The 26494-nt window shown below is 43.7% G+C and overlaps 1 protein-coding gene and 1 long non-coding RNA gene across 17 annotated transcripts in view; one reads left to right on the top strand and one right to left on the bottom strand.

Annotated features, from left to right (window-relative positions):
* The window catches only part of foxp1b (forkhead box P1b), a 474222-nt gene that overhangs the window by 217230 nt on the left and 230498 nt on the right, over nucleotides 1–26494 (top strand). For all 16 annotated transcript variants that reach the window (XM_055647671.1, XM_055647675.1, XM_055647681.1 and 13 more), the window contains one exon: nucleotides 1424–1605. In XM_055647671.1, the coding sequence (XP_055503646.1) occupies nucleotides 1435–1605 (171 nt within the window). In that variant the 5' untranslated portion in view covers nucleotides 1424–1434. The remainder of the gene's footprint in view (nucleotides 1–1423; nucleotides 1606–26494) is intronic.
* On the bottom strand, nucleotides 1695–22967 carry LOC129704524 (uncharacterized). The gene is made up of 3 exons (XR_008724740.1): nucleotides 14584–22967; nucleotides 14310–14441; nucleotides 1695–1863 (listed from the first exon to the last, which is right to left on the bottom strand). It is a non-coding gene; the product is annotated as an uncharacterized LOC129704524 (long non-coding RNA).

Below are 26494 nucleotides of genomic sequence, written 5' to 3'. Positions count from 1 at the left end.
TCCCTACTGGTATGCAGTTCCAAGATACCAGCTGACCTCTGGCACTTTGCCCAAATCATAAGGTCATATGTGATAGGAGCAGAATTAGGCCATTCAGTCCATCAAGTGTCCTCCTCAGTCATTCAATCATGGCTGTTCTATCTCTCCCTCCTAACCCCATTCTCCTGCCTTCTCCCCACAGCCCCTGACAAATGGAGAATCTATAATAGATGTCAGCCTTACTTTTGACTGTACAAAAAGCTATTTAAAGAAAAATAGGATTGTGTGACAACTCTGCGACTACTACTTTAAAACTAATTAGACATTCAAAACGTTGAAATAATACTGCATTTTGCTTTTATGGCAGACTATCATTTATAGAAATGTTTCTCTCAGCCTCCGATTTGAACCAGACAAAGTTAATGCAAGTATGAAATGGGTTCTGGCATTTCTGTTCATTGGAGAAAGAGGAGGAAAATTAGCTTAATTGTCTTCTTTTGGTCTTTTGTTGGATTTTAATTGTGTCACAAGGTAGTGATACAAAATAAGGCTCAATTAAATGCTTCAACATTTTCAAAGGCCTTTAGTTTTTACAGGCACTTTAGCTTAACACCACCAGTGAACCTAATTGCCACAAAAGCAGTGCAATCCAGTGAATTGTAAAAAAAAACCATGTGTGCTGTATATTTGCGTTGTACTATAACATGATGCAATGGGAAATTAAGTACTAAGCTTGTGAACGGCAATTCACGATAATGAAATGTTTTAATGCTTACACATTTACATTGTCTGAAAAAGGGCCTCGATCCGAGACATCACCCATTCCTTCTCTCCAGAGACGCTGCCTGTCCCGCTGAGTTTACTCCAGCACTATTTTCTATTTTCGGTGTAAACCAGCATCTGCAGCTCCTTCCTACATAAGATAGACACAAAATGCTGGAGTGACTCAACGGGACAGGAAGCATCTCTGGATAGAAGGAATGGGCGACGTTTCGGGCCGAGCCCCTTCTTTGGACTGAGAGCCAGGGGAGAGGGAAACTAGAGATATGGAAGGTACACCAAAAAGCTGGAGAAACTCAGCGGGTGCAGCAGCATCTATGGAGCGAAGGAAATAGGCAACGTTTCGGCCCGAAACGTTGCCTATTTCCTTCGCTCCATAGATGCTGCTGCGCCCGCTGAGTTTCTCCAGCTTTTTGGTGTACCTTTGATTTTCCAGCATCTGCAGTTCCTTCTTAAACACAGAGATATGGACTGGTTAGGTGTGAAAACGAGAGATGAAGGGGGAAGAAGAGCAAGGAAAATGTTGACTAGATCATTGTTAGCCAGGGGTAAACCAGCAGCGGCAGTTCCTTCCAACACATATCATTATGACAACTGAGATAAGCATAAGATCACATTTTATTTTGTTTTCAGCTGTTCATTTTGTTTTTGAATTATTTTTCAGGTTTTTAAGTCATGATGCAAGAATCTGGGACTGAGGCAGCAAGCAACGTTTCAGCCAGTCACAACGGAGCTAGCAGTGGTAACCACTATCTAGACAGCATCACAAGGGAGGGGAGATCAAACGGAGATATATCTTCCATTGAAGTGACCGCTGCTGAATTGGTTCATCTCCAGCAACAGCAGGTATATATATCGTGCCTTGGGTTTTCCCTCGATACAGCTTCCAATTTTTGCCTCAGTGTACACACGCAGGTTGCTGCTTGAAGTAAATGTGCCATTACTTAGAGGACTGCAGTCATGCTGAATTCATTATTGCTGTAGTCACACAAAACCATGGATAAGATTTCAATAACTGCAGGCCACAGTTGAGTAAACAGTTGCACTGAAACTTAATTCCTGTTGACTTTTCCTTATTCTTTGCCAGGGGCAGATTCTGATATGCTGTGCAAAAAAACAAGAAGAGTATATCTTCGATTAATGTGTGACACAAAAAACAAAAATCAGAATTGTTCACAAAGGACTTCAAACATTTGCCTCTTGGTCAGAAATGAGAAGGAATAAAAATGTGATTGGGAATTGATGCTGAGTGGCCTTTTCCAAATTATCATCAGTTCAGTTGTTACAGTTCACCATTTTTCTAAAGTCACAAAAATTATGAGTTTCCTCCTTTAAAAAAAAATGTTTTTTTCATTCAATTCTTTATACTGAACATAGAACAGAACCATGCAGGAACAGGCCCCTTTGGCCCACAGTATCCGTGCCCGTGAAGCATTTAAGAACCACCAAATGATTCATATGTGAGAAGGCACTGCAGACACTGGTTTAAACTGAAGATAGACTCAAAAAGCTGGAGTAACAGTGGGACAGAAGGAATGGTTGATGTTTCGGATCGAGTCTGAAGAAGAGGCTCAACCCCTGAACATCACCCATTCCTTCTCTCCAGTGATGCTGCCCGTTCTGCTGAGTTACTCCAGCTTTTCGTGTCTATCTTCGCCATTAGATTCATAGCCATACAGCGTGCAAACCAGCCATTCGGCCCAACTTGCCCACACCGACCAACATGTCTAACCTACACTAGTCCCACCAGCCTGCGTTTGGCCCATATCCCTCTAAACCTATCCTATCCATGTATCTGTCAAAATATTTCTTGAACATTACGATAGTATCTGCCTTGACTGCCTCCTCTGGCATTTCATACACCCACCACATTTTGTGTGTGAAAAAAGGTACCCATCAGGTTCCTGTTAAATCTTTCCCTCCTCACCTTAAATCCATGTCCTCTGGTTCTCGATTACCCTACTCTGGGCAAGAGACTGTGTGTGTGTGTCTACCTGATCTATTCCTCCCTTGATTTTGTACACCTCTATAAGATTACCGCTCATCCTCCAGTCCTCCAAGGAATAGAATCCTAGCCTCTCAACCTCTCCCTATAGCTCAGGCCCTGGCAAAGTCCTTGCAAAATTTTGGAGGACAATTCTGTCTTTCCATCTGTGTCAAACGATGGTCCTCCTAGATATCTAACTGGTTTCTTTAGAGATGCAGGATTGAAACAGGCCCCTCGGCACACTGAGTCCACTTCAACCATCGATCGCCCGTTCATGCTAGTTCTGTGTTATCCCACTTTCTCATTCACTCCCTACACACTCGGGGCCATATTTACAGAGGCCAATTAACCTACAAACCTGTACGTCTTTGGGATGTGGGAGCAAACCGGAGCACCCCGGGGGAAACCCAGGGAGAACGTGCAAACTCAACACAGAATTCTGGATCGAACCTGGGTCTGTGTCACTGTGAGGCAGCAGCTCTACCAGCTGCGCTACCGTGCTGCTCTAAACTTGTGACCATGCTGAGACCAGAGTACTTTGAGGGGAACATTGAAAACGCCTGAAGCTGCATGCTGATTTCAGCTTGAATAACTATGTTTGGCTCAATCTGCATGAACTGCTACGGCTCAAATACACTAATTGATAAATCCAGCCTTACATTGGGAGGGGCTTATTGCTGCCTGCCACAACTAAATCACAAAAATGAAACTTGGGTCAAAGATATCTGATTCTTGTAGTCATTAGATTCTGTATCAAATTGTATCTATTGCACAGTGCAAGGGAAATTGATTGTATCCCACACACTCTACCCAAAAGCACGGGTTTGACTAGTAATCGGATATGTTTTGGTAGATGTCTTAGATTTCAGTAATAATAATGTAAATCGTAATTAGGTTTGGTTCAGCGTGATCGATCAGCATGCAATCCGTCCGAAAGGTTATGACTGATGGTGTCTGTGAAGCTTTAGTGGGACTGATAAATGCTGCCATTTTAATGGTAAAAGGGCAAAAGTTCTGATGAAATGTTATATCTCAATACATTTCTGTAGCGATGTTACCCTGCGAATTCATTGATGTTTTTTGAATACAAAATTGAAATTGCCATCATTTATCTGGATCTTGCCTTTACTCCTGGCCTCTTGAGATTAAGAAAATGGAGGAAGTACAGCATTTTGGAGCACTCAGTTTAGTTTAGTTTATGATTTTCATATGTGCCGAGGTAATGCGGATGAACTGCAAAGATTCCCAGTTAGAACACGACACATCGAACAGTACAGCACGGGAACAGGCCCTTCGGCCCACAATGCCTGTGTTGAACATGATGCTGAGCCCAACTCTTATCTGCCTGCATATAATAAACATCCCTCCATTCCCTGCATATCCATTTACCTGTCAAAAAGTCTCTCAAACGCCACTATTGTATCGGTCTTCACCACCAACCCTGGCCGTGCATTCCAGACATTCAAATCCAATGGGGGAAAAAAGCCGTGCACTTCCCCTTTAAATCTTGCCTCTCTCACCTTAAAGATATAGCCCCATCTAGTATTTGTTATTTCCATGGAGGGGAAAAAAAACGTTCTGACTGTCTACCCTGTCTATGCCTGAAGTATTGCGAAAGGTCTCCTTGTAAAATTCTTACACGTGTAAGCTGTGCGATACTTCAAAATAGAATGAATCAGGTTTACATGAGATGTATTAAGGCGAGCAATGAAATTCTTCCAGAAATGGAAGAAGGAACACAGACCCAAAACTTTTCAAGGTCAGCCTGCCTAATAGACCAAGGTACTGGCTGTGAAATCTACCACAAGAGGGCCACAGAGACAGGACCGCATTCCAAAAACACAAGACATTAGCAAGGTAGAAACTGCAACAAAAATTATTTTCGCGGAATACCGCCAGTCAGTCACACAAGACAGAATTGTGCATGTGCCTGTATGAAACTACCCATCTGCGCAAAGGGCATGGTTCAGATCCTGGTCTTTTAATTTGGGTGGGTGTTGAAGATTGCTGTGCATTTTGTTCTGCAGTGCTTGCATATTGCACCTTGCTCGTATCTGTGTTCCAGGAAAAATAAACACAGGTATTTTGCAATTGCTAGCATTTATTGATAAACAGAGCTGAGCAGACAGAATTTAAACATTGGTAAAGTGCATTTGCAGGCTGCCTGATGGATCTGAAGTGTACTTGAGCTGGCGCAGTGATTTATTAATAAAAGGTTAGCGGATGACTCTTTTTCTCGACGTAACTATATAACGCTGGTGTTGTGCACGGCAGTTTTCACTGGTGTTTATTTATTGGGCAGAAGAAATGCTCATAGGAGCTGCTTTGAAGTTTGTGCTGCTAAAGGGCAGAGAATGTTGCGGGCCAGGACAACTTTTGATTCTATTAATCAAAACCAAATGCAATGGCCTAATAACTTTTCTTTAAAAAAAAAATGCTTTCTAGTCCCAACGTCAATGTGTTAGGCAGTGCTGTTTTAGATCAAGCCACCACAACCCTGGACACGTGAGTAAATAGATTGTTTATGTGGCTGAGCTATGGTTGCATAACCCGGGTGAACATGTACCGACCGGTTCAGAGTTTTCCCTCTTTTAAAGTTGACTTGTGCTTGGCATCCGAGGTTGGGAGCTGAGGAAAAAATGCAAATTTACCACAACGCTTGTACGCAGCCAGTTGAACAGAATCCATGTACATAAGTTCCAGGAGCTAAATTCGGCCATTCGGCCCATCAAGTCTACTCCGCAATTCAATCATGGCTGATCTATCTCTCCCTCTCAACCCCAATCTCCTGCCTTCTCACCGTAACCCCTGACACGTACTAATCAAGAATCCGTCATCTCCTCTGTAAAAATATCCATTGACTTGACCTCCACAGCAGTCTGTGGCACTGCATTCCACAGATTCACCTCCTTCTGACTAAAGGAATTCCTCCTCATCGCCTTGCTAAAGGTATGTCCTTTGATTCTGAGGCGATGGCCTCTGGTCCTAGACTCTCCCATTAATGGAAACATCCTTTCTACATCCCTCTATCCTAGCCTTTTTGTGAATTTGTTAGTTTAATACTTTGGTGATTTTTCAAAAGAAACTTTTTAAATAATAAAAACTGTACTTAAAGGCAAGAAATTGGAAATGCTGACTAACATTCAGAAGTGTAGTTTGAGTAAATGCTGGGAATATTTTTGAGTGGACTCGCTGCATTCAGTTTTGCAGCGTTAGGTGGTACATGGTACATGTGCTGAGAATTGCTGTCCAAAGGGGATTGGTATTAGCCATTTCTACCAGCCCAGTGTCAATCTCCTGTTCACTATTCAGGTCAGCTCCTGAGGTCAAGAGGTGGGAGATTTTACTTCAAAATATGATCAGAGTATACAGCTGAGTGCCATTATTTAACCACACTGCTGGATTCAGCTGCAAACTCAAAACAAATGTGAATTTGCAGCTCGAGTATAAACAGTGTTTTTAATTTAAAGCAGCTGGGAACCCTGAATTAATTCAAACGTACCCCAAAGTGTAAATGTGACCCCAACAACTTGAACATTCTCCTTCACAATGTGATTCTCCTTCACCTGATGCTGTGAGTCCATACACAGGCTTTATAAGGATCTTGTTTGAATCTTTGTATTATTAATAGAAACAAATTGATACAGAAACGGAATCTCAAAAGGCCATCGCTATTTTCTGGTAGCATGAATATTCATTTTTGAAAGCTCATGCTTTATTCAGTCAGTAAGCTTTCCAGAGTTGTAATTTTGGTTATCACACACTTTCAAATTGTCTCCTTCTGACAAAGGATGCTTGGTGGTGCCTTTATTAGGTTTGTTCAGCTGCACTTTTAAATTGTTGGGTTTGTTGGTGCCTGAACGAGTGCATGGTTTATATTTTACTTTGTTGGGTCATTAGTCCTTAAACATCAATGGAACAATTGTTTAAGAAGGAACTGCAGATGCTGGGAAATCGAAGGTACACAAAAAAGCTGGAGAAACTCAGCGGGTGCAGCAGCATCTATGGAGCGAAGGAAATAGGCAACATTTCGGGCCGAAACCCTTCTTCAGACATGATTGTGAATGGAACAATTGTGTTGCTTTGAAAGAGGGTGAACCCCAAGTTTGATTAGCAAAAACAATGCAGTGTAGTCTGATAGCACACAGTTTAACTGGAACATCTGAGACTGTTTGTATCACCTTGTCATTAGAACTGAAACAAAGCAAGATTTGAATATTATGTAAAAGACTTACCTCAGAATCCAATTGGAAAAAAGTCCATTGGCTTTTGGTCCTTTGGGGGTTTTTTTGTAACTGTAGAATCTTACTATTTCTCACTGAACTTTCTGTGGAAATTTACTTTTAATGCTTGCTCTATTCCAATATTAACGTTTTTTCATAAGCCCCGATAAGACAGATCCTATTGTGAACACCTCTGTTACCACTACTTACCTGGTAACTTAAAACTAAAGGAACAAAGTAGGACAAAGTGGTGTCAGGCGATCGACCCCTGTTGTACACACCTCTACACGTTCGATTCAGTTGAGTTCAATGAATTCAAGAGTGCAAGTGGTACAACTAATGAATGGCCTGTTTTATGTTGCCGACCACTGATGAATTCCTCCCCAAAGCATTCCAGATATAGTCAAAGTGAAACGAGAGATACTATTTAACCCCCGCCCCCCCATCATAAATAGAATAAATCCATCGACATACAACCCGGTTGAATTAACCAACCCCGTGTAAACACTAGCCTGGACTTTGTTAACAATGTTGACTATTATTCAATGTAAATTGGGCAACAACTTGCAACAATTACATTTTAAATGTCTAAATTGTCCAAATCCTCCAGCTTGTTCACAAAACTGTGTCTTCCTGAGCAAGCCCACATTGAATCATCTGGAATGGCACAAAGTTAAAAGTATTTATATATCAACCAAATTCACTAGAATGTGCTGGAGCTTGGCTTTTTCAGTACAAGTCCATTTTCAGCAACTAAATTCTACGAAACAATATTTCTGGCACTGAAACTCGACTTACACAGGCATGAAGGCTACTTCCTTCTGATTTCTTATGGTTGAAATTAAAAGGATTTTTGCCATTTTTTGATGAATGCCTTAATCATCTTAAGACCATAGGTAAGACATTGGGGCAGAATTAAGCCATTCGGCCCATTGAGTCTGCACTGTCATTCGATCATGGCTGACCTATTTTTCCCTCTCAACCCCATTCTCCTGCCTTATCCCCGTAATCTTTTCTTCCCTTGTTTTCAGTTTTGCCCAAAGCACATTGATTCTCAGTGAATGTGTTTATTTCAAACCAGTTTAAATAGACACTTAAATAATTTTTCTGTGACAGACAACTTGAAATAAAGTCCTATATTGAATAAAATAATTTCCACCGCGATCCTTCAACCTTTGTGGTTGTGCCATCCAGACAGGACTGGAACAAAAGGAGAATGTAAGATTTGATTTCAGCAGAAGAAACTAGTAACTGAACAAAAAGAGGGACTCAAAGAGCTATAGCAACTCAGCGGGACAGGCAGCATCTCTGGAGAGAAGGAATGGGTGACGTTTTGGGTCGAGACCCTTCTTCAGACTACAGACCATTTGAGGAAGGGATGCCCAGTTGCTTGTTGTGTGCATACAGATTCTTCAACCCTTGTGGTGGGTGCCTCGCTAAAATGGCTTCAATTAGACCAACTTCAAGTGAATCACACCTCCAACCACTACCCACCCCTCCTCCCCCTCTCATCAACGCATGGGCAAAGTACATCTAATTAATGAGTGCAAAATCCAGCACAAAGACACACTAACACAGAATGAGGCATCAATTACCAGGTTAAATCACACCATTGTTATTGAAAGTATTAGACAAACGGAACGCAGCTTACTTAATCAAACTTCAATCAATCTTTGAAATCTTGCCCCGTGCCTTTTGCACTATAAATTTTAAAGCATGCTGAATATGGATATGAATATGCCTTTTGCCTGGTGAATTGACACCGTGTTTGGTGAATTGACAACTGACTCGTGAATGATGCCACTTCTCATTTCCCTTTTATTGTATTCGTTCAAATGTATTGTCATTGTCTCAATTTGAGACAACAAAATTTATTACCCGTTTCTCTATATATACTTGTACTCTGGCATATCTGCACATGTGCACAAAATATTTATACACACATACACGTGTTTTTGACTTCATCCATTTCACCACTAACTTCCATCCGGCACTCAAATTCACCTGGACCATTTCCGACAACTCCCTACCGTTTCCAGACCTCACTATCTTCATCGCAGGTAACAGACTACTGACCGACATCTGCTACAAACCCACTGACTCCCATGGCTATCTGAACTACACTTCTTCCCACCCTGTTACGTTTCCTGTAAGGACTCCATCCCTTACTCCCAATTCCTCTGTCTACGCCGCATCTGCACCCAGGATGAGGTGTTTCAAACCAGGGCATAGGCGATGACCTCATTCTTTAGGGAACGGGGGTGCCCCTCTTCGACTTTAGAAGAGGCTCTCACCAGAGTCTCCTCTATATCCCGGAGCTCCGCTCTCACTCCCCATCCCCCCACTCGTAACAAAGACAGTCCCCCTTGTCCTGACCTTCTACCCACCAGCCGTCACATACAACAGATAATCCTTCGACATTTTCGCCACCTCTAATGGGATCCCACCACTGGCCACAACTTCCCATCTCCTCTCCTTTCGGCTTTCCGCGGAGATCACTCCCTCCATAACTCCCTGGTCAATTTGTCCCATCCCACCCAAACCACCCCCTCCCCTGGCACTTTCCCTTGCAACTGCAGGAAATGCTACACGTCGCTTTTGTATGGCTTGGTATAATTGTAAATTGTCCCTAGTTTGTGTAGGGCAGTGTTAGTGTACGGTGATCGCTGGTCGGTGCAGACTCGGTGGGCCGAAGGGGCCTGCTTTCTCGCTATATCTCTAAACTAAACTAAATCATTGTTCTGATTTAGTCCTGGTGACTTTCTTGAGCATATTTTAACAGAAGGGGAAGGAACTAAGATGGCTGGCAACCAGAAAGTCACAGTGGCCACAGCTGGCAGAGTGCAGTCGGCAGAGTCATTGCCGACTCTGCATTTGGGCTCATCCAGTGGACTGATGTAATAGATGAGGTTTATAGGGGGTGCAGACAAATCTCTGTCTTGCCTGGAAGGGTTGTTTTGGTCCCTGGGTGGCAAGAAGGGGAGCAATGGGGAGATGTTACACCGCCTCCAGTTGCAGGGGACAGCATCTGTGGGAGGGGAGGAATGGGTGGGGAGAGATGAATGGGTGGTGGGATGAAGGAATGGACCAGAGTGTCCAGAAAGCGAGGTCCCTGCAATCGGCTGACAAAGGTGAGGAGGGGAATATACCACTGGTGGCATGACCACATTGCAGCTGGCGGAAATATCAAAGAACTAAATTCACCATTTGGTCTGATTCAAGTGAGCAGATGCGGTGAGGAATGAATCACACGAAACTGGGAATTGATTCGTTTGGTCAGAATCGAAGAAGCCAAATAATTCATGTTTGTGTTCTATGAAACCAAACCTTTGTACTGAGCACAACAGTGCCTGGTATATGATGTTGTTCAGAAAAACTTTCTATAGCTCTCCTCGCACCAGGGCGGAAAACCCAGGGGGGCCAGAGGGGACACGTCCCCCCCATGTTTTGAGAGGTGGGGGACATCACCCCCAAGTTTTTGTAATCCGGATTTTAAAACCCGGTGAAATCTCCGCTTTCCGTGAGACAGTGGGGGTGGGACTGAAGATCGAGGGCGCCGATTGGACGAGAGATCGGTCAGCAGGCAATGGGGGCGGGGCATGATCATTCAGCATGATGATAGGAGGAGGGAGGAGTGGGGGGGGAGTGGGCCTGAGGATAGAGTGCGGTGATTGGAGGAGAGAGACGTGGCACAGACCTGCGCTTCATCCGCAGCCAGGATCGATCCTGGCCGGGTCTCCGCCGCTGTCCTGTCCCTTCCTGAGTACCCCCTCCCCCCCCGTGGGTGGCCAGAGAGGTTGGCAGCAAAGATCCTCCGCTATAGGATCTTTGGTCGGTAGTCAGAAGGGCGCGGTGCCCCCGGGCCCACAGCCTGCGCAGAGAAACAGCGCTAAACCAGGTCAACTCTGCCTGTCCCGCCAGGTGAGCTTACAGCCTTCCTGGACGCGGGAAATAAGGCCAGCGCGGAGAAGCAGCGCCGGTGTCCCGTCAGTCCAGCCAAGGCTGTAGTTAACCTGGTGAGACAGGCAGAGTTGAGCTGCATTTAGTGCTGGATTGAGCCTCCGAAGCCTCGCGCGTGTGTGTGTGAGTGTGCACATGCGCACGTGGAAGCCAAAATATTGTGTCCCCCGTCCCCTCCATGTTTTGATAGCAAGTTCCGCTCTTGCCTCGCACATAAATAACCCAAGTAATTAATAGAAGTGTGGGGTCAAAACAAAAACAGCGAGGGATGAGGAAAGGTTAAGATAGGAGGAGAGCTCAGAAGATGCTAGATTACCATTGAGCAGATATTTGGAGGACATTCTTGAAAGTTGGTGGTAAATCTCATGTGTTTAGGGAATATGTCTGACAGGAGAAATAAAGATGAAGGTTGCTCTTGTGTAGAAACCTTCCACGACACTTGGCAACCAAAAGCATTTCAGATTCTTGAATTGTGGTAATTTTAATCCTGAATACAATCTCAGCTAATTGCACAGGACAACGTTGACAAATGAGATAAATGTTTGAATCAAATCTTGAAGCAGTGATGGAATTCTTCAGACTCTGAGGCAATTTCAAATCATCCAGATTTTAATATCAGTCAGATTGTTGGAGACAGTGCAGGAGTTAACAATGGGGTACAGACATATGAGTGGAACCGAACCATCTGTATTTTCCCATGCAAAATTCCTTGGCTTTTATATAACCTGCCGTGGATCAACCACATTGATGTGACAGCCAAGAAAGAACACCAATGCCTCTACTTCCAAAGGAGACGGAAGACATTTGGCATGTCTCCAGTAATTCTTACAAACTTCTACAGATGCACCATACTGTGTAGGAAGGAACTGCAGATACTGGTTTACACAGAAGATATGTACAAAATGCTGGAGTAACTCAGCGGGACAGGCAGCATCTCTGAAGAGAGGTCTCGACGTGAAACGTCACCCATTCCGTCTCTCCATAGGGAAGCATCCTGTGTTGGGTTGCATCAGAGCATGGTTTGGAACAGCTCTGCCCAAGACTGCACACAATTGCAGAGTTAAAGCCGTCCCACGGTACGAGTTCATTCCAAGAGCTCTCCCGAGTTTGCCCTGATTCAAACTCGGAGATTTACGGTAATGGCCACTCGTCGGTACTCAGGGCTCTCGTGGACATTTTTCAACATATATTGAAAAATCTTCACGAGTCTTCCCGTGCTTACCTGCCATTAGCGAGTCTTCCCAAGTACCTGCCGTTAGCGTTACGAGCCGCTAAGAGACGTCCCCGAGCTCCGACGTACCCGCTCCGTTCATTCTCCTTGCTTACCACGAGTTTGATTTTTTTTTAAACTCGGTAGAGTTCTTGGAATGAACTTGTACCATGGGACAGGGCTATTGTGGATGTAGCCCAGTCCTTCACATGGACCAGACTTCCCACCATTGACTCCTTCTACAGTTTACGCTGTCACAGAAAAGCAGCAAACATTATCTTGTCATAAGACTTGACCCATTTGTCACTCCCTCTCCCTGCTCCCGTCTGGTAGAAGATACAGAAGCTTGAATGTGTGCACCCCCACACTCAGGAACAGCTTCTTCCCCTCTGTTATCAGGCATCGGAGCAGTCCTTCCAAAAACTAGAATACTGTCCAATTCACCTCTACCCCGTTGAGGACATTGGACTTTGTCTAGGGAACTGATGTGCTACAATGCAGAGAACTATATTCTGCATTCAGTATCTTCCCCTTTGCCATATCTATTGTAATTGAGTTTGACTTGATTGTATTTATGTTTGGTATATCTGATTTGTTTGGATAGCATGCAAAATCAAGCTATTCAAAGTACTTCGCCGCACGTGAAAATAATGAACCTAAAATGTTTTGCAATATTTTGAATTGTGTGTTGGATCAGATGTAAAATAAACGTTACATTTTTAATCAGATTTAGTTTAGTTTGGTTTAGAGTACAGCGTGGAAACAGGCCCTTCGGCCCACTGAGTCTGCATTGAACAGCGATACACCAACATTATCCTACACGAGAGGGACTATTTATAATCTTTACAGAAGCCAATTAACCTACAAACCTGTACGTCTTTGGAATGTGGGAGGAAACTGAAGCACCCGGGTAAAACCAACGTGGTCACAGGGAGAACGTACAAACTCCATACAGACAGCACCTGGAGCCAGGATCGAAACTGGGTCTCTGGCGCTGTAAGGCAGCAACTCTACCGCTGTGCCATTGTGCCGCCCAAATTAATTTTAATATGTATGTAGATATTTCAATGTTAAATATAATAATTGGACACAAATATGGACAGTGTGCTCTGCTGTTGTGGCTCCATGCCACGGAGCAGAATTGTATAATTACTTCTGTGTAGTTTCAAAAAGTCCCTGTTTTTTTTTTGAAAAGCGGAGCCTTCTAAAGATCAAAGAAGGAATTACATCTTTGTTTACGAAATAGCTTTTCAACAGATGAATAGAATATAGCGGTGGCCATAGTTGTTGTTGAGGAATAAATGTAAACCGAGTTGAAGAAGACCATTTTTCCATTTTAAAGCTTTGCTATTTATTGTCCTTGCCCATAAGTATGTGGGGCTTGAAGTTATGAAATATAAACATTATCCAGGTGCTGTGGAGCAGCTGCCAGGGTATGACATGTGAAGGGAATGCTTTTGTATGTTTGTTCAGTATTGTGTGGCTTTATTGAACTGCTTTCACAGCAAGAAATATTTTGACTAAAATATTTCCAATTTGTTCTGTACTAGGAATTCTTCACCTACATTTCACATTCGCCGAGGCCAGTATCCAAAACGTACTCCTATTCATTCCATCCTTTTGCATTTCTGAAGAATGATGTGTCTTTGGCAGTAATTGCTGTTGATGAATTTTCATTCATGCCTCGTGCGTAGGAAAGAACTGCAGATGCTGGTTTACATCGAAGATAGACGCAAACTACTGGAGTAACTCAACGGGACAGGCAGCGTCTCTGGCGAGAAGGAATGGGTGACGTTTCGGGTCGGGACCCTTCTTCAGACGGAAGAAGGGTCTCGACCCGAAACGTCACCCATTCCTTTTCTCCGGAGATGCTGCCGGATCCGCTGAGTTACTCCAGCATTTTCTGTGTCTATCTTCAAAGAAATCTATTACCAGGTGGTGGTCAGTTTTCACATTAAATCAGTTTTCACATTAAATCAGATTTCACATTAAATCAGTTTTCACATTAAATCAGATTTCACATTAAATCAGTTTTCACATTATCTTGGCGTTATCTGGGGATTGCTTGGAGTCTACAACAGTGAAATTCCTTTACATGGGGACTTGTTTCCATGAAAAACACCCCATCTAGCAATAGGTTTTTGTTTCTATAACTGTCACATCAACTTACCTGCATCCCAGATGCGTCCAACCTCTTAACCAGCTCTGTCCAACACGAGATAATTTGTGAAAACGGCTGGGCTATTGAAACCAAAGTTGCAGGAGCATTCATTGTTGAAAACACCAAATACAAATGAACATCCTGCAACATATGAGATTGCACCACAACTTAAAACTTTGCAAACATCAACTTGATTTTCTTCTTCGCTGGTTATAAATTTATTACAGTGGTTAGAAAAGTGCATCTATCGATGATACATTTTAACATAACAACTGTACTTAACTGCAAGAGGAGTGATTCAGTGATCTGGGAGCATGCAGCAAGGAGCAACACTCAGCGGCAGTGTATCTCTTCAAGTGGTTCACGGTTTTCTGCTCATTAATGAACAATAAATCACAGATTGTGCATCTCTTGATTTCCCAACACTTGCGTCTACGAGAGCCAGTTTGTGGATTTACCCCCGGTATCTTCTAGAATCACAGACTCCTACTGCACAGAAGACCATTTAGCCCTTTGTGCATCTTTTTGAAAGAGCCATTCAGTAAATCTCACTTTTCTGCTCTTTCCTTGAGCCTGTATCTTATTCAGCTATTTGTTAAAGGGATCACTGTCTTATATCGTAGTTGGTAATAAAAAAGGAATGTGAGGAATATACATGTTGTAGACTGCTCAGAGTTGCACAGAGGCATGAAAACTTTTTACTCTTTCTTTGGGGACTGTTTCCTTTTGTCAATGAAACTATTTATAAATCTTAAAAAGGCGTAACTTCGATCAAGCTACAATCCTCTCTTGGCATCTTAGTCCACTGATCCAATTTTGATTCTTTGGAAATATGAGAACACAGCAGTTACTGCTTCTGTTAAAATGTTGTGGGTTTAACTGGATAATCATGGAAAGTTGGTAGGATTGCAATATGTGATTAACACATGACATTTAATACATGCACAGAAAATGCACAAAGCATTAGTGCTGCGACCTCATCACAATAATGTTAGCAACTGCTTGATGTTAACTGTTGCAAAAAAAAAAGCAAGTGCTCGAGGAACTCAGCGGGTCAGGCAGCATCTGTAGAGGGTGATGCTCGCTGTACATTGACTTAACCTACAGTGAAGGGTCCAATTTCACCAAATAGCTGGATTACAGCCTTGCTTGCATTTTTTATGTTGGAGGTATATACCAGGAATCTGCCTGGCATCTAGCTCGAAGAAGTGTACAGGCAGTCTGTAATTTCATTTTTTGGCGTGTTACTGAAGATCGTGTTAGACAGAGTATTCTGTAGCACACAGGTGACCTCAATAGGGGATTGTAGCATGAAGGATGTGAAACAATTGTTCCCTAATATTAGATGTATAATACATTAAATCCTCTCAATTACGGACCTCACCTCCTCCAGCCTCATCGACTGTATCCGTTGTCCAAGATGTGGACTCTTATACGTCGGCGAGACCAAACGTAGGGTGGTCGATCGTTTTGCTGAACGCCTTCGCTCAGTCCGCCTGGACCTACCTGATCTCCTGGTTGCTAAACACTTTAATTCTCCTTCTCATTCCCACACTGACCTTTCTATTCTAGGTCTCCTCTATTGTCAGAGTGAGGCTAATCGCAAATTGGAGGAACAACATCTTATATTTCGCTTGGGCAGCTTACAGCCCAGTGGTGTGAATATTGATTTCTCTAACTTCAAGTAACCCCGCCATTCCCTCTCTCTCTATCCCTTCCCCACCAGTCGCACCAGCTTCTCGTTTTCACCCAACAAACAGTTAACAATGGCCTGTTTCCATTATCATCGTTACTTTTTTGCATATCTTTTATTCATTGTTCTTTATCTCTCTACATCACCATCTATATCTCATGTATCTCTTTCCCCTGACTAGTCTGAAGAAGGGTCGCGACCCGAAACATCGCCCATTCCTTCCCTCCAGAGATGCTGCCTGTCCCGCTGAGTTACTCCAGCTCTTTGTGTCTATCTTCTATATAACGGGTTTTGGTCAAAACAAACTGAGGCGTCCGTTCGTGGTGGCGGTTGGTGCTCGGCGTGCAGTGAGGCCTTGGGCAGCGGAAAGGTGGTGGGTAGGAGAGAGCGAGCAGTTAAAAACACACTTGAGGAGCGATGCATTGGGCGTGGGTTTGCAGCGGCTGCCACAAAGTGAGGTCCCGGCGGGTCGGAATGCCGATGTAGTGCGCGCCATTGCACCTACACAGCCCTGGCAACGCGTGCCTCGGTCACCTGGTAATGGGGCGAGGCTCCCGTTGCTCTACCCCCCACTTCCACCAGGGGACCCAACGAGCTGGCGGCACCTGGCGGAAGTAACAAAGGCTAGAGGTGACAGGGACACAAAAGGGTGCAATAATACACTGACAGTCTGATCAGCCTGAAGAAGGATCTCGACTTGAAATGTTCCTTCTCTCCGGGAATGTTGCCTGTCCCGCTGAGTTACTCCTGTAATTTGTGTCTATCTTCAGTGCAATATTACAGTTCAGTAAACTTTCACCAGAACTCCTTTTTTCATGAAGTTAGACACAAAAAGCTGGAGTAACAGTGGGTCAGACAATTTATCTGGATAGAAGGAATTGGTGACGTTTCAGGTCATGACCATTCTTCAGACTGAGGGTCAGGGGAAAGGGAAATAGAGACATAGATAGTGATATAGAGAGTTATAGAACAAATGAAGTAACGATCAAGAAACAGGCCATTGTTAGCTGTGGGCTAATGAAATGTGGCTAATTTCATGAAGTGTTTTTTCTGCCTAATTGCTACCTGGCCTGCAGCTGAAGTAAAGAATGTGTACTAGGTTTCATCAGATGCATTCACAATTGTGGTAACGGGTCTATGTTATTCTGCTTATAAAATGTTGTCTCATTGACTTTAGTGGAAACTGAACTGAACCTCTACATTATTCCATGTTTAGCAAATATAACTATTTCAAAGGTGGCGGGGAGGCGCAGAGGTAGTTGCTGCCTTACAGCGTTAGAAACCCAGTTTCCATCCTGGCCACGATTGCTGTCTGTATGGAGTTTGTACTTTCTCCATGTGCCCGCGTGCATTTTCTCTGGGTGCTCCGGTTTTCTTTTGCACTCCAAAGACGTACAGGGCTGTAGGCTAATTTGCTTCGGTAAAAATTATCCCTAGTGTGTCTAAGATAGTGTTAGTGTGCGGGGATCGCTGGTCAACACGGACTCGGTGGGCCGAAGGGCCTGTTTCCGCGCTGTATCTCTAAACTCGAAACTAAACCAAAATATCTGGATTGTGGCTGTTTATTTTTGCAGATGAAAAGAAAAAAAAATCAACCAGTTATCATTGTAGTATCGAGCCCATCACTTTATAACACATTTAATAAGGCATATCTCATCATCAACACCATTTCCTTTAAAGCTAAATGGATGTGGGTACATGGGTGTGTACATCCATAAGCACTTCTGTTAAAGCACTTTATTATTCTGAAACTTCTTAAGAAATGCTTTACCACATTAGTGGAATTCAACATTCCTTTAGTTATGGAAATTAAGAGAAATATATCACCGCTAAATCCTGCTTAGAAATGCGTTTTATCCAACAAGAATGCGATTGCTTAGTGAAGTGTCGCTGGCAGACAGTCACAGCGCACCTGCAATAATAACTCCTAATAATGATCAAGCTGCTAAATGTTGGAAAATTCATTAATTTAGCCATTCAGCGCACTATTTCTTTTGAAAATGACTCAATGACTTTTCAGAAAAACACATTTTCCATCAAGTTCCTGCTATTGCTGGTAACCTCTGTTAAGGAAAAATGCGAATAGACTCAGGGTGCTACACATGAGGTTTGAAATAGAGGTATTAAGTATGCTAGTAAAGAATTAACTCGTGATTACTTTATAAAGAGATCTGCTGGAAATATGGAAGATGTTACAAGATTTAAAGAAAAGGCACGAATTTAAAGATAAAGCAAGAATTTGTTTGGGAACAAACCCAAATATGCAATAATTCTAGGCCCGTGTTCTCAAATGGCCAGCCTTTACCTCACACCATCCCAGGCACATGCCGATAGGGTAGGCAATGTAGGTACTGCCTACCCTGACTAAAATTATAAAATGGTAATTATTAAATATAAATTATAAAGGCACAGAAGAATGATGCCTACCTAAGAGATCGATCTCTCAGGTAGACATAATCTGCGCATGCGCGGTTTAAGATTTTTTAAAAGCCGACTGACTGCCTACCCTGAGTAATTACTCACGGCATGTGCCTGCACCATCCTTATCAATAACTCTGCTCCCCAAAACTAAACTCCTACCGCATTCTGTTTATGCATCAGCCATTTACACTGTTACCTAGGCTGCAATAGTCTTTGGTTTGTAACTTCTCATCCTTTGGTTCAAATCTCCATGCAGCCCTGCATCTGAGCAAACCTGTTCAGACCTACGACAATCCGAGCTTTAAGAACTACAAAGTTCAGGTGGGAGTCGGCAGGTTTAGTTTAGAGATACAGTGCGGAAACAGGCCCTTTGGCCCTTTGGCCCACCGAGCCCGCACCGACAAGCGACCCCCGCACATCAACACTATCCTTCACACAATTTACATTTCTACCGAGCCAATTAACTTACAAACCTGTACGTCTTTGAGTGTGGGAGGAAACCGAAGATCTCAGAGAAAGCACACGCAGTCACGGGTAGAACGTACAAACTCCGTACAGACAGCACCTGTAGTTGGGATCGAACCCGGTCTCTGTTGCTGTAAGCCAGCAACTTACTGTGACACCATGCCGCCCCACAGTTGGGCAATATCTGTAGAGGGAATGGACAGACTCTGGACAAGAGAATGCAAACAATTAATAGGCGAAGGCAGACAACCATGGAAGGAGAATGAATGCTTTTATGGATTCGGAATGATAGACAATAGACAATGGGTGCAGGAGTAGGCCATACGGCCCTTCAAGCCAGCACCGCCATTCAATGTGATCATGGCTGATCATCCACAATCAGTACCCCGTTCCTCCCTTGTCCCAATATCCCCTGACTCTGCTATCTTCCAAGCCTTCTTTATTCCAAATCTGTGTATTGTTTCAGGAAGGTAAAGTATAGAATTGTAGTACCTGTATCTTTGAATGTGAAACATACAATATTAATTAAACAGGATTATAGGACTACAGGATGGAACAAAGCACAATGCTGCAGCAGTAGTTACGGGAAAAGCATTTGAATGTTTTCTTCTGAACTTGTCCACATATAAGGTCATTAATCTTCCTGTGGTGCTGCAGTCATGCTTTTGGGCCTTCACCCCTTACATTAACCTTGAGTATGACCATCTCTCATTGGATTTGGAGGGATTCTTTGGGCTCTGCAGGTAAAGAATATTCCTCCTTCCCTTCCCTCCTCCAGAAGATCGGTGGTGACTCTAGCATCCATGGTTTGTACCAAACATCCAGAAAAACCATTAACGTCACCTATCCATGTCCTCCACAGTTGCTACCCAACCCACTGAGTTTCTCCAGCACTTTGGGTTTTGGCCAGGATTCCATCAACTCAGTACTTGTGTCCCCAGTAAATAACTCAGTACTTGCGTTTCCAGCACAAACATGCTGAAGTAACACAGCACCTGTTGTCTCCAGTAAATATTCTTTTTTCCTCATTTAGTTGCAAGCAATGAACACCTCCCGTGTAAAAGGTGCACGCACCCCTGGCATCAGTCGGCAGGATCAGCCACCCAGTGCTGTACACAATAAACGGGGTGCTTCGAGCTGCCTAGACACTGCTAATAAAGCAGGAGGAAATATTTTATGTGCAATCTCAGCTACATCAAAAAGGCCCGAGTTAATCATGCATCATGGTCCCACTGCACATTCTCCAGTTTAATCCAGTTTCTCCCCCTGACTTCAAACGAGTGTGAATTAAGATTACAAGCCATCAATTTTATTGAAGTGTTTGGAAAATAATAGCAATTGTATGTCAGACAGAGTGGAGGAAGAAAAGGAAATAGTGGAAGAAATATGATGAAAAGATGCTTCTCTTAGCCTGAAGCTATTGAACAATCTGGAATAACAAAATAAAATAGCGAGTATATATTTTTTGTTTGTCTATTTTCATCAAACGCAAAGTATCAAAGACTAGAATTTGCCTGGATAAATGGTTTGAACACACATTTTTATAGACTGCATACTGTTTCGTACGAGTATTTTAAAAACAATAAAGCAGAGATGGATGTCACACATCCAATATTTCCCAACCTTGTAACTCATGAGGAGGTTCCCTTGTTTTAACTTAATGGTAAAACAAAACGTCTTTGAAAATAAACACACATTGTTTATGTCATTTTGGTTTTTGGAATGTGTGATCAATATGTTTGAGAAACGTGAGTGTCGGGACGTAGTGAGTGTGTTTCCTACTGATGGCAGAGTGGGCTAGTTGACTTCACAATGGTTTATGCAAATACTCATCCTGGTTTTCTCGCCCTTTGTTATGTCGTATAAATGCCAATAAAGGGACCCTATCAGATAGACATCCTCTCCAAACCCCGTGATCATTTGAGTTTATCATCCAACCAATGCAGAAATACTAACGCGTCATTAAGCAACGGGTTCATAGGAAGGAATAGACACGAAAAAGCTGGAGTAACTCAGCGGGTCAGAAAGCATTTCTGGAGAAAGGAAATGGGTAGACACAAAATGCTGGAGTAATCCGAAACGTCACCCATTCCTTCTCTCCAGAGATGCTGCCTGTCCCGCTGAGTTACTCCAACTTTCTGTGTCTATCTGAAATTCCTTCCTACACCCAGTGAGTGCAAAGGACAGACTGACAAATAACATTTAGCAGAACTGCATGGTCAAGGTGTGTCAACGCATCACCTAGTTGCTCCTGCATCTACTGTATAATTAAACTCGCACATTGGTCCAAACAAGACATAATAATTGAAGATAGACACAAATTGCTGGATTAACTCAATGGGACAGGCAGAATCTCAGGGTCTGAAGAAGGATCTCGACCCGAAACTTCACCCATTTCTTCTCTCCAGAGATGCAGCCTGTGCTGTTGAATTACTCCAGCATTTTGTATCTATCCTCGGTGTAAACCAGCAACTCTGCAGTTCCTTCCTACACAAGACATAGTGATTGTGTAGCTTCCTCACGTCTCGAACCTGGGGGCTGAGACCTGACATTTAAATGTCACACATTCATACACTCCATCCCTCACGCACACTGAATCTGATCAAACTTTGGAGGATATCATTCACTCACATTGCAAAATAGTCATCAACGCACTCCGCTTGCAGGAGAAGGGAACAGACAAACAGCATGAGGGAACCACACCAGCAGGGTCAAGCACAGCTCCACTGGCTTTCTCTCTCTTGAGATGAACCAGCAGGTCAATCTTGTTAATCAGCCAAAGTGATTGGTTAGTAGCAGATCATAGACTATTAAAGATGATATTATACTCAGCCAGTTATCCCATGTCCTAAAATGGATAGGACAGGTTTGGAGGGATATGGACCACACACAGGCAGGTGGGACCAGTGCAGCTGGGACATGTTGGCCGGTGTGGGCAAGTTGGGCCGACGGGTCTGTTTCCATGCTGTATCTCTGTGATTGTAAAATCTCTTATGGTTGATAAATTAACTGTTCTCGACATGCAATAGGCAACTTACGTAAACTTGCACTTACGTAAATAATTCTTCACTCAGTCCCTTATCCTTGGGATCATGATACACAATTATCTATGCCCATTTGCTGATACTTCAATAGCGGTAGCCACAGTTTATTGCCCTCCTATCCATCTTATTGTTCTCGTAGTGATCAAGACTGTTTGTAATTTCCACAACACTGTACGATCACTAAATGTTTACATTGGAACCAAGCGGGCAATGGTACTTATCCAAAAGGCCAGGAAGTGCCACAATGGTGAGATGGAACTAAAGACGGCAATGGTGGCATAGTTACCCAGAAGGCCACACGCTGTAGAAAGTGCCCTGGACGCAGCCAGACAGACACTGCTGACAATTTGTGCTATCAATGAGTTACTGTGGATAGGATACGGGCATGGTGATTGTGACTTGCGTAAAATCTGACATGTAAGGGTCTTAAGAAAAGTATTGATACACCCAATTCTTCTCTCCAGAGATGCTGCCTGCCCCACTGAGTCACTCCAGCATTTTGTGTCTATAAGAAAATTTACCCTCGCATAAGGGTTACATAAGGTAACCCTTATCCTTGCTTGTATATGCACGCACTAGCGGGTGACTCCATCCTCACCCCCACCCACTAGTGCTAAATTGCACCCTTGTGCATTCTCCATTCTCTGAGGTAGCCAAGAAGTCCCACTGATCCAGATGACAGACCTACATGATCTGACAATTGTGGTCAGCAGTTCAGAGAGTGACATTTAGCGCACGGTGTTGAGATAGGATCTGCATGTGGTGAGTTCTCAGATGTGAGCAGGTTGCTGTCAGAGTAGGAGTGAGGAGAACTCTGATCACCTTCAGGCCCCCCCCCCGGTGGGAGAGATTGCTCATATGTTCTACTGCAAAGGAATCAAATGAGAGATTGGAAGCGGGTAGCCGACAGAGAATACCGACATTGGTGCAGAATGGAATGTACGGACTGACCCACCAGGCAGTGTACGTGAAACATTAGAGGGCGTGGGTAAACATAGAAACATAGAAAACAAGTGCAGGAGTAGGCCATTCGGCCCCTCGAGCTAGCACCGCCATTCAATATGATCCAAAATCAGCACCCCGATATATCTAACTCTTTCTTGAAAACAGGGGTGGAAATCCTGGGGGGCGAGCAGGGGGGACACGCCCCCCCCCCCCCCGTTTTGAGAGGTGGGGGACGATCCTCCCCATTTTTTGTGATCTGGATTGCAAAACTCGGTGAAATCTCCGCTTTCCGTGAGACAGTGGGGGTGGGACTGATGATCGAGGGCGGCGATTGGACCAGAGAGACGTCAGTCAGCAGGCAATGGGGGGAGGGGGCCATGATGATTCAGCGCGATGATTGGAGGAGGGAGATGTCGGCCAGAGGCGGATGTAGTGGGGTGGGACTGAGGATAGAGCGCGGTGATTGGAGGAGGGAGACGTCCGTGGAGCAAAGATCATAGAGCGGAGCTTGACTAATCCCGTTCGCGGGGCTTTTCACCGCCCGGGATCTTCCATCGCCCCGCGGTCAAATTGCTGCGTCTAGGCGATCGAGGGTCCCGATGTTGAAGCCACCGCTGAGGGATGAAAGGCCCCGTGAACGGGCCGATTCAAGCCCCACGATTTGGGGCGGACAAACCTGCTGTTGCTGGAGTTCGGAGTCGGTCACCAACCAGGTCAGCTCCCGATGTTACCGTCCACAGCAAAGATACTAGACAGGGCCCACGGCTGAAGCCTCGCGGTGTGCGCATGCGCGCGCGCGGCCGCCAAGACATTGTGTCCCCTCCATGTTTTGACAGCGATTACCGTGCCTGCTTGGAAACATCCAGTGAATTAGCCTCTACTGCCTTCTGTAGTGAAATCAGCTCCAAGCTTGCAAATGACTTGATGTGGAACTTGGGGACAATCCTTTCCAGCATGAAATTGCGGCCAGCTCCATTTTCGCACTTGTGAACTAAATTGTCATGTAGTGTTTCATACAAAAACAGAACGTGCTGGAAAAGCTTCAATCTTGTTATCTTGATGAGTTGCTGTGACGTGTTCTGTAGACGATGCACACAACTCATGGCTGGTGGACAGCCTGCCAGTTATATTGACCCGGAAAATGTAGTTTCATCACAACAGCGATTCCATCTGTTGCCCTCGCATGGTCCATCAATTCCATCTGATGACCGATGGGTCTCCTGGTATGAGGAAACATATATTCAGAATATATCTCATGTGTATTTTGAATTGGCATGTTAATTCCAAAATAGAGTGCCTAGCAGGCTGTTCAAGATGTATGAATGAAGATAGCTCCCAAAATATCGCAGATTGACCATCCCGATTGTTTGAGGTGTTGGCCGTTCAGCTGTTCATTCAGAGAATAAAATCCTTTGGTTGATTCTGCATCACCAGATGCACATTTGGTGTCCTCAAAGTAAGATAGGAGGAGCAGTTGGTTCATGTCCATTGGGAAGACTGATTCTCAAGCATTTCTTTGTTCCTGGCCCTTCATCCTCTTTCCCCTTGGAAAAGCATTTGAAGTCAACTTTTGTTGCTGATCAAATGCAATGCCGTGCACTGACATTTTAATTTTAAGATACTGGTGCTCCTGGTACAAGCTTAGATCAAATCTAGAATCTGAAATTCATTGCTGTAGTAGCCTTCACTTTCGTAAGCAGAGTGGACATGGTCTTTCGCCAGATATGGTGCCTGACCGAATAGACAATAGACAATAGGTGCAGGAGTAGGCCATTCGGCCCTTTGAGCCGGCACCGCCATTCAATGTGATCATGGCTGATCATCCACAATCAGTACCCCATTCCTGACTTCTCTCCATATCCCCTGACTCCGCTATCTTTAAGAGCCCGATCACGCTCTCTCGTGAAAGTATCCAGAGAACCGGCCTCCACCGCCCACTGAGGCAGAGAGTTACTGGAGCATTTTGCATCTATCTTTCTCTGCAACACAGGTACAACGTGATAAATGACAGACCTTTGTCTACTCACCCTTTAAAATGGAGTGTCCCATTTATTCCAGCTTCGGTGACTGTAGGTGAACTATTCACTATTGAGGATGAGTATTTCTTCTGAGAACCCTTCTTTCTTTCTCCCTCTACTGGGAACTTGTCAGTGGCCTATGGACAATTCTCTTCTTCAGTGTTTTGCAGATGCAAAGAAGCGGCTCCTAAATCCCCATGTATGGCAGCAATGGTTTGAGGCTACATGCGGCAAATAGCTTCAACAACACTTGCACACATGTTGTCAAACCACAGGATAATCCGGCTATTAAAGACTTGCCGGCTCCACAGGTTGCTTGTAGGATGTGGGCATCCAGCATTCTTTTCGTTGCTAAGTCCTTGTTTTTCCACATGCTTAATACATGGCATTAGCTGGATCATCGAGGTTTGATTTGGCAGCTGGTATTCAATAAGGATCACATTAGGATTGATATGATCTGCTTGCTCTGCATACTTCCGGCATATGTAAGTGCCACATGCATGAAGTGTCACATCCCTCCAAGTCTAATAGATGCGGTCACGTCACATTAAAATGTGCATGTCCTTATCCTGTATAAATTTGAAACTGAACCGTTACCCATCGTATCGAATAAATGGATATTGGATTCTTCAGTAAAATTTCTAAAGTAAATTTTACTGAAGAATGTCCAAAATAATCATTGTTTTAACCAGATTGCTATAGGGCATCTAACTGGTCTCATTTAGAATGTAAATAGAGTGTGGCCTTGTCAGTACAAAATGGGTCTATAAGGTTGAATGTTAAATGAATTGCAACAATTGAAAATGAGACCTTGCCTAATATAAAATGTTGTTTGTTTCTACCTTTAACGTAAGGTGAATTTCACTGCTAACACATTGTGCATGGATAGGTAAGTCTTATTGGTAATGATCAAGATCTGGAGCTGCAGAGGACAGGCAGCTAATGCAGAACTAGTGTAGTGAAAGCCTCTTTTATTTCTTATTTATAACGTGCATGCACAGCCTGGATTATAGATGATACTACTTTAACTTCAGAGCACTGGAAGGAAATGGATGACAGAACCTTGAGCTGGAGCACAAAGGTACTAACAAAAAGAAATGATGACTGTTTATTGAAATGCTTTCGCCTTTGCATTAGCTTGTCTTCAGATATCGTTCCCACAGGATTGCATATGAAACATGCTTTGAGAGCAGTGCTCTAACAGCTCGAAACTGGTACTTAAAAGTCTGCTGTCTTATTTAGTGATGCAGTGATGATAACTGCGAGGGAAGTTTATTCCATACAGTTGCTAAATATGCCATCTCTAAAAGCCAACCACAGGCTAGGCTAGGCTTGTACAAGCTTCATTAAGCCAGTTTTGTTTTTCGGTGAAAACAGCAAACTTAAAGCGGCGCTTGCACGTAAAATGCAGCTGGTGCACTTGTTGTTTGTCAAGTCTTTATCTTAACAGACCAGTGGGAGTATTTAATTAATGTGTGTGAGAGGTGTGTATGCTAGTCTGTTCAAACCATCTTGGCAAATTTGAGTCATCCTCCACTTGTAGTTGGTGGAATCACCAAAGCCTTCAGGGATGTACAAAATTAAAAGTTGTGTCGCATGCCGTTGTCT

Source organism: Leucoraja erinacea, chromosome 16 (assembly GCF_028641065.1).
Source record: "Leucoraja erinacea ecotype New England chromosome 16, Leri_hhj_1, whole genome shotgun sequence".
Classification (NCBI taxonomy): domain Eukaryota; kingdom Metazoa; phylum Chordata; class Chondrichthyes; order Rajiformes; family Rajidae; genus Leucoraja; species Leucoraja erinaceus.
This window is presented reverse-complemented; position numbering and strand designations above follow the sequence as displayed.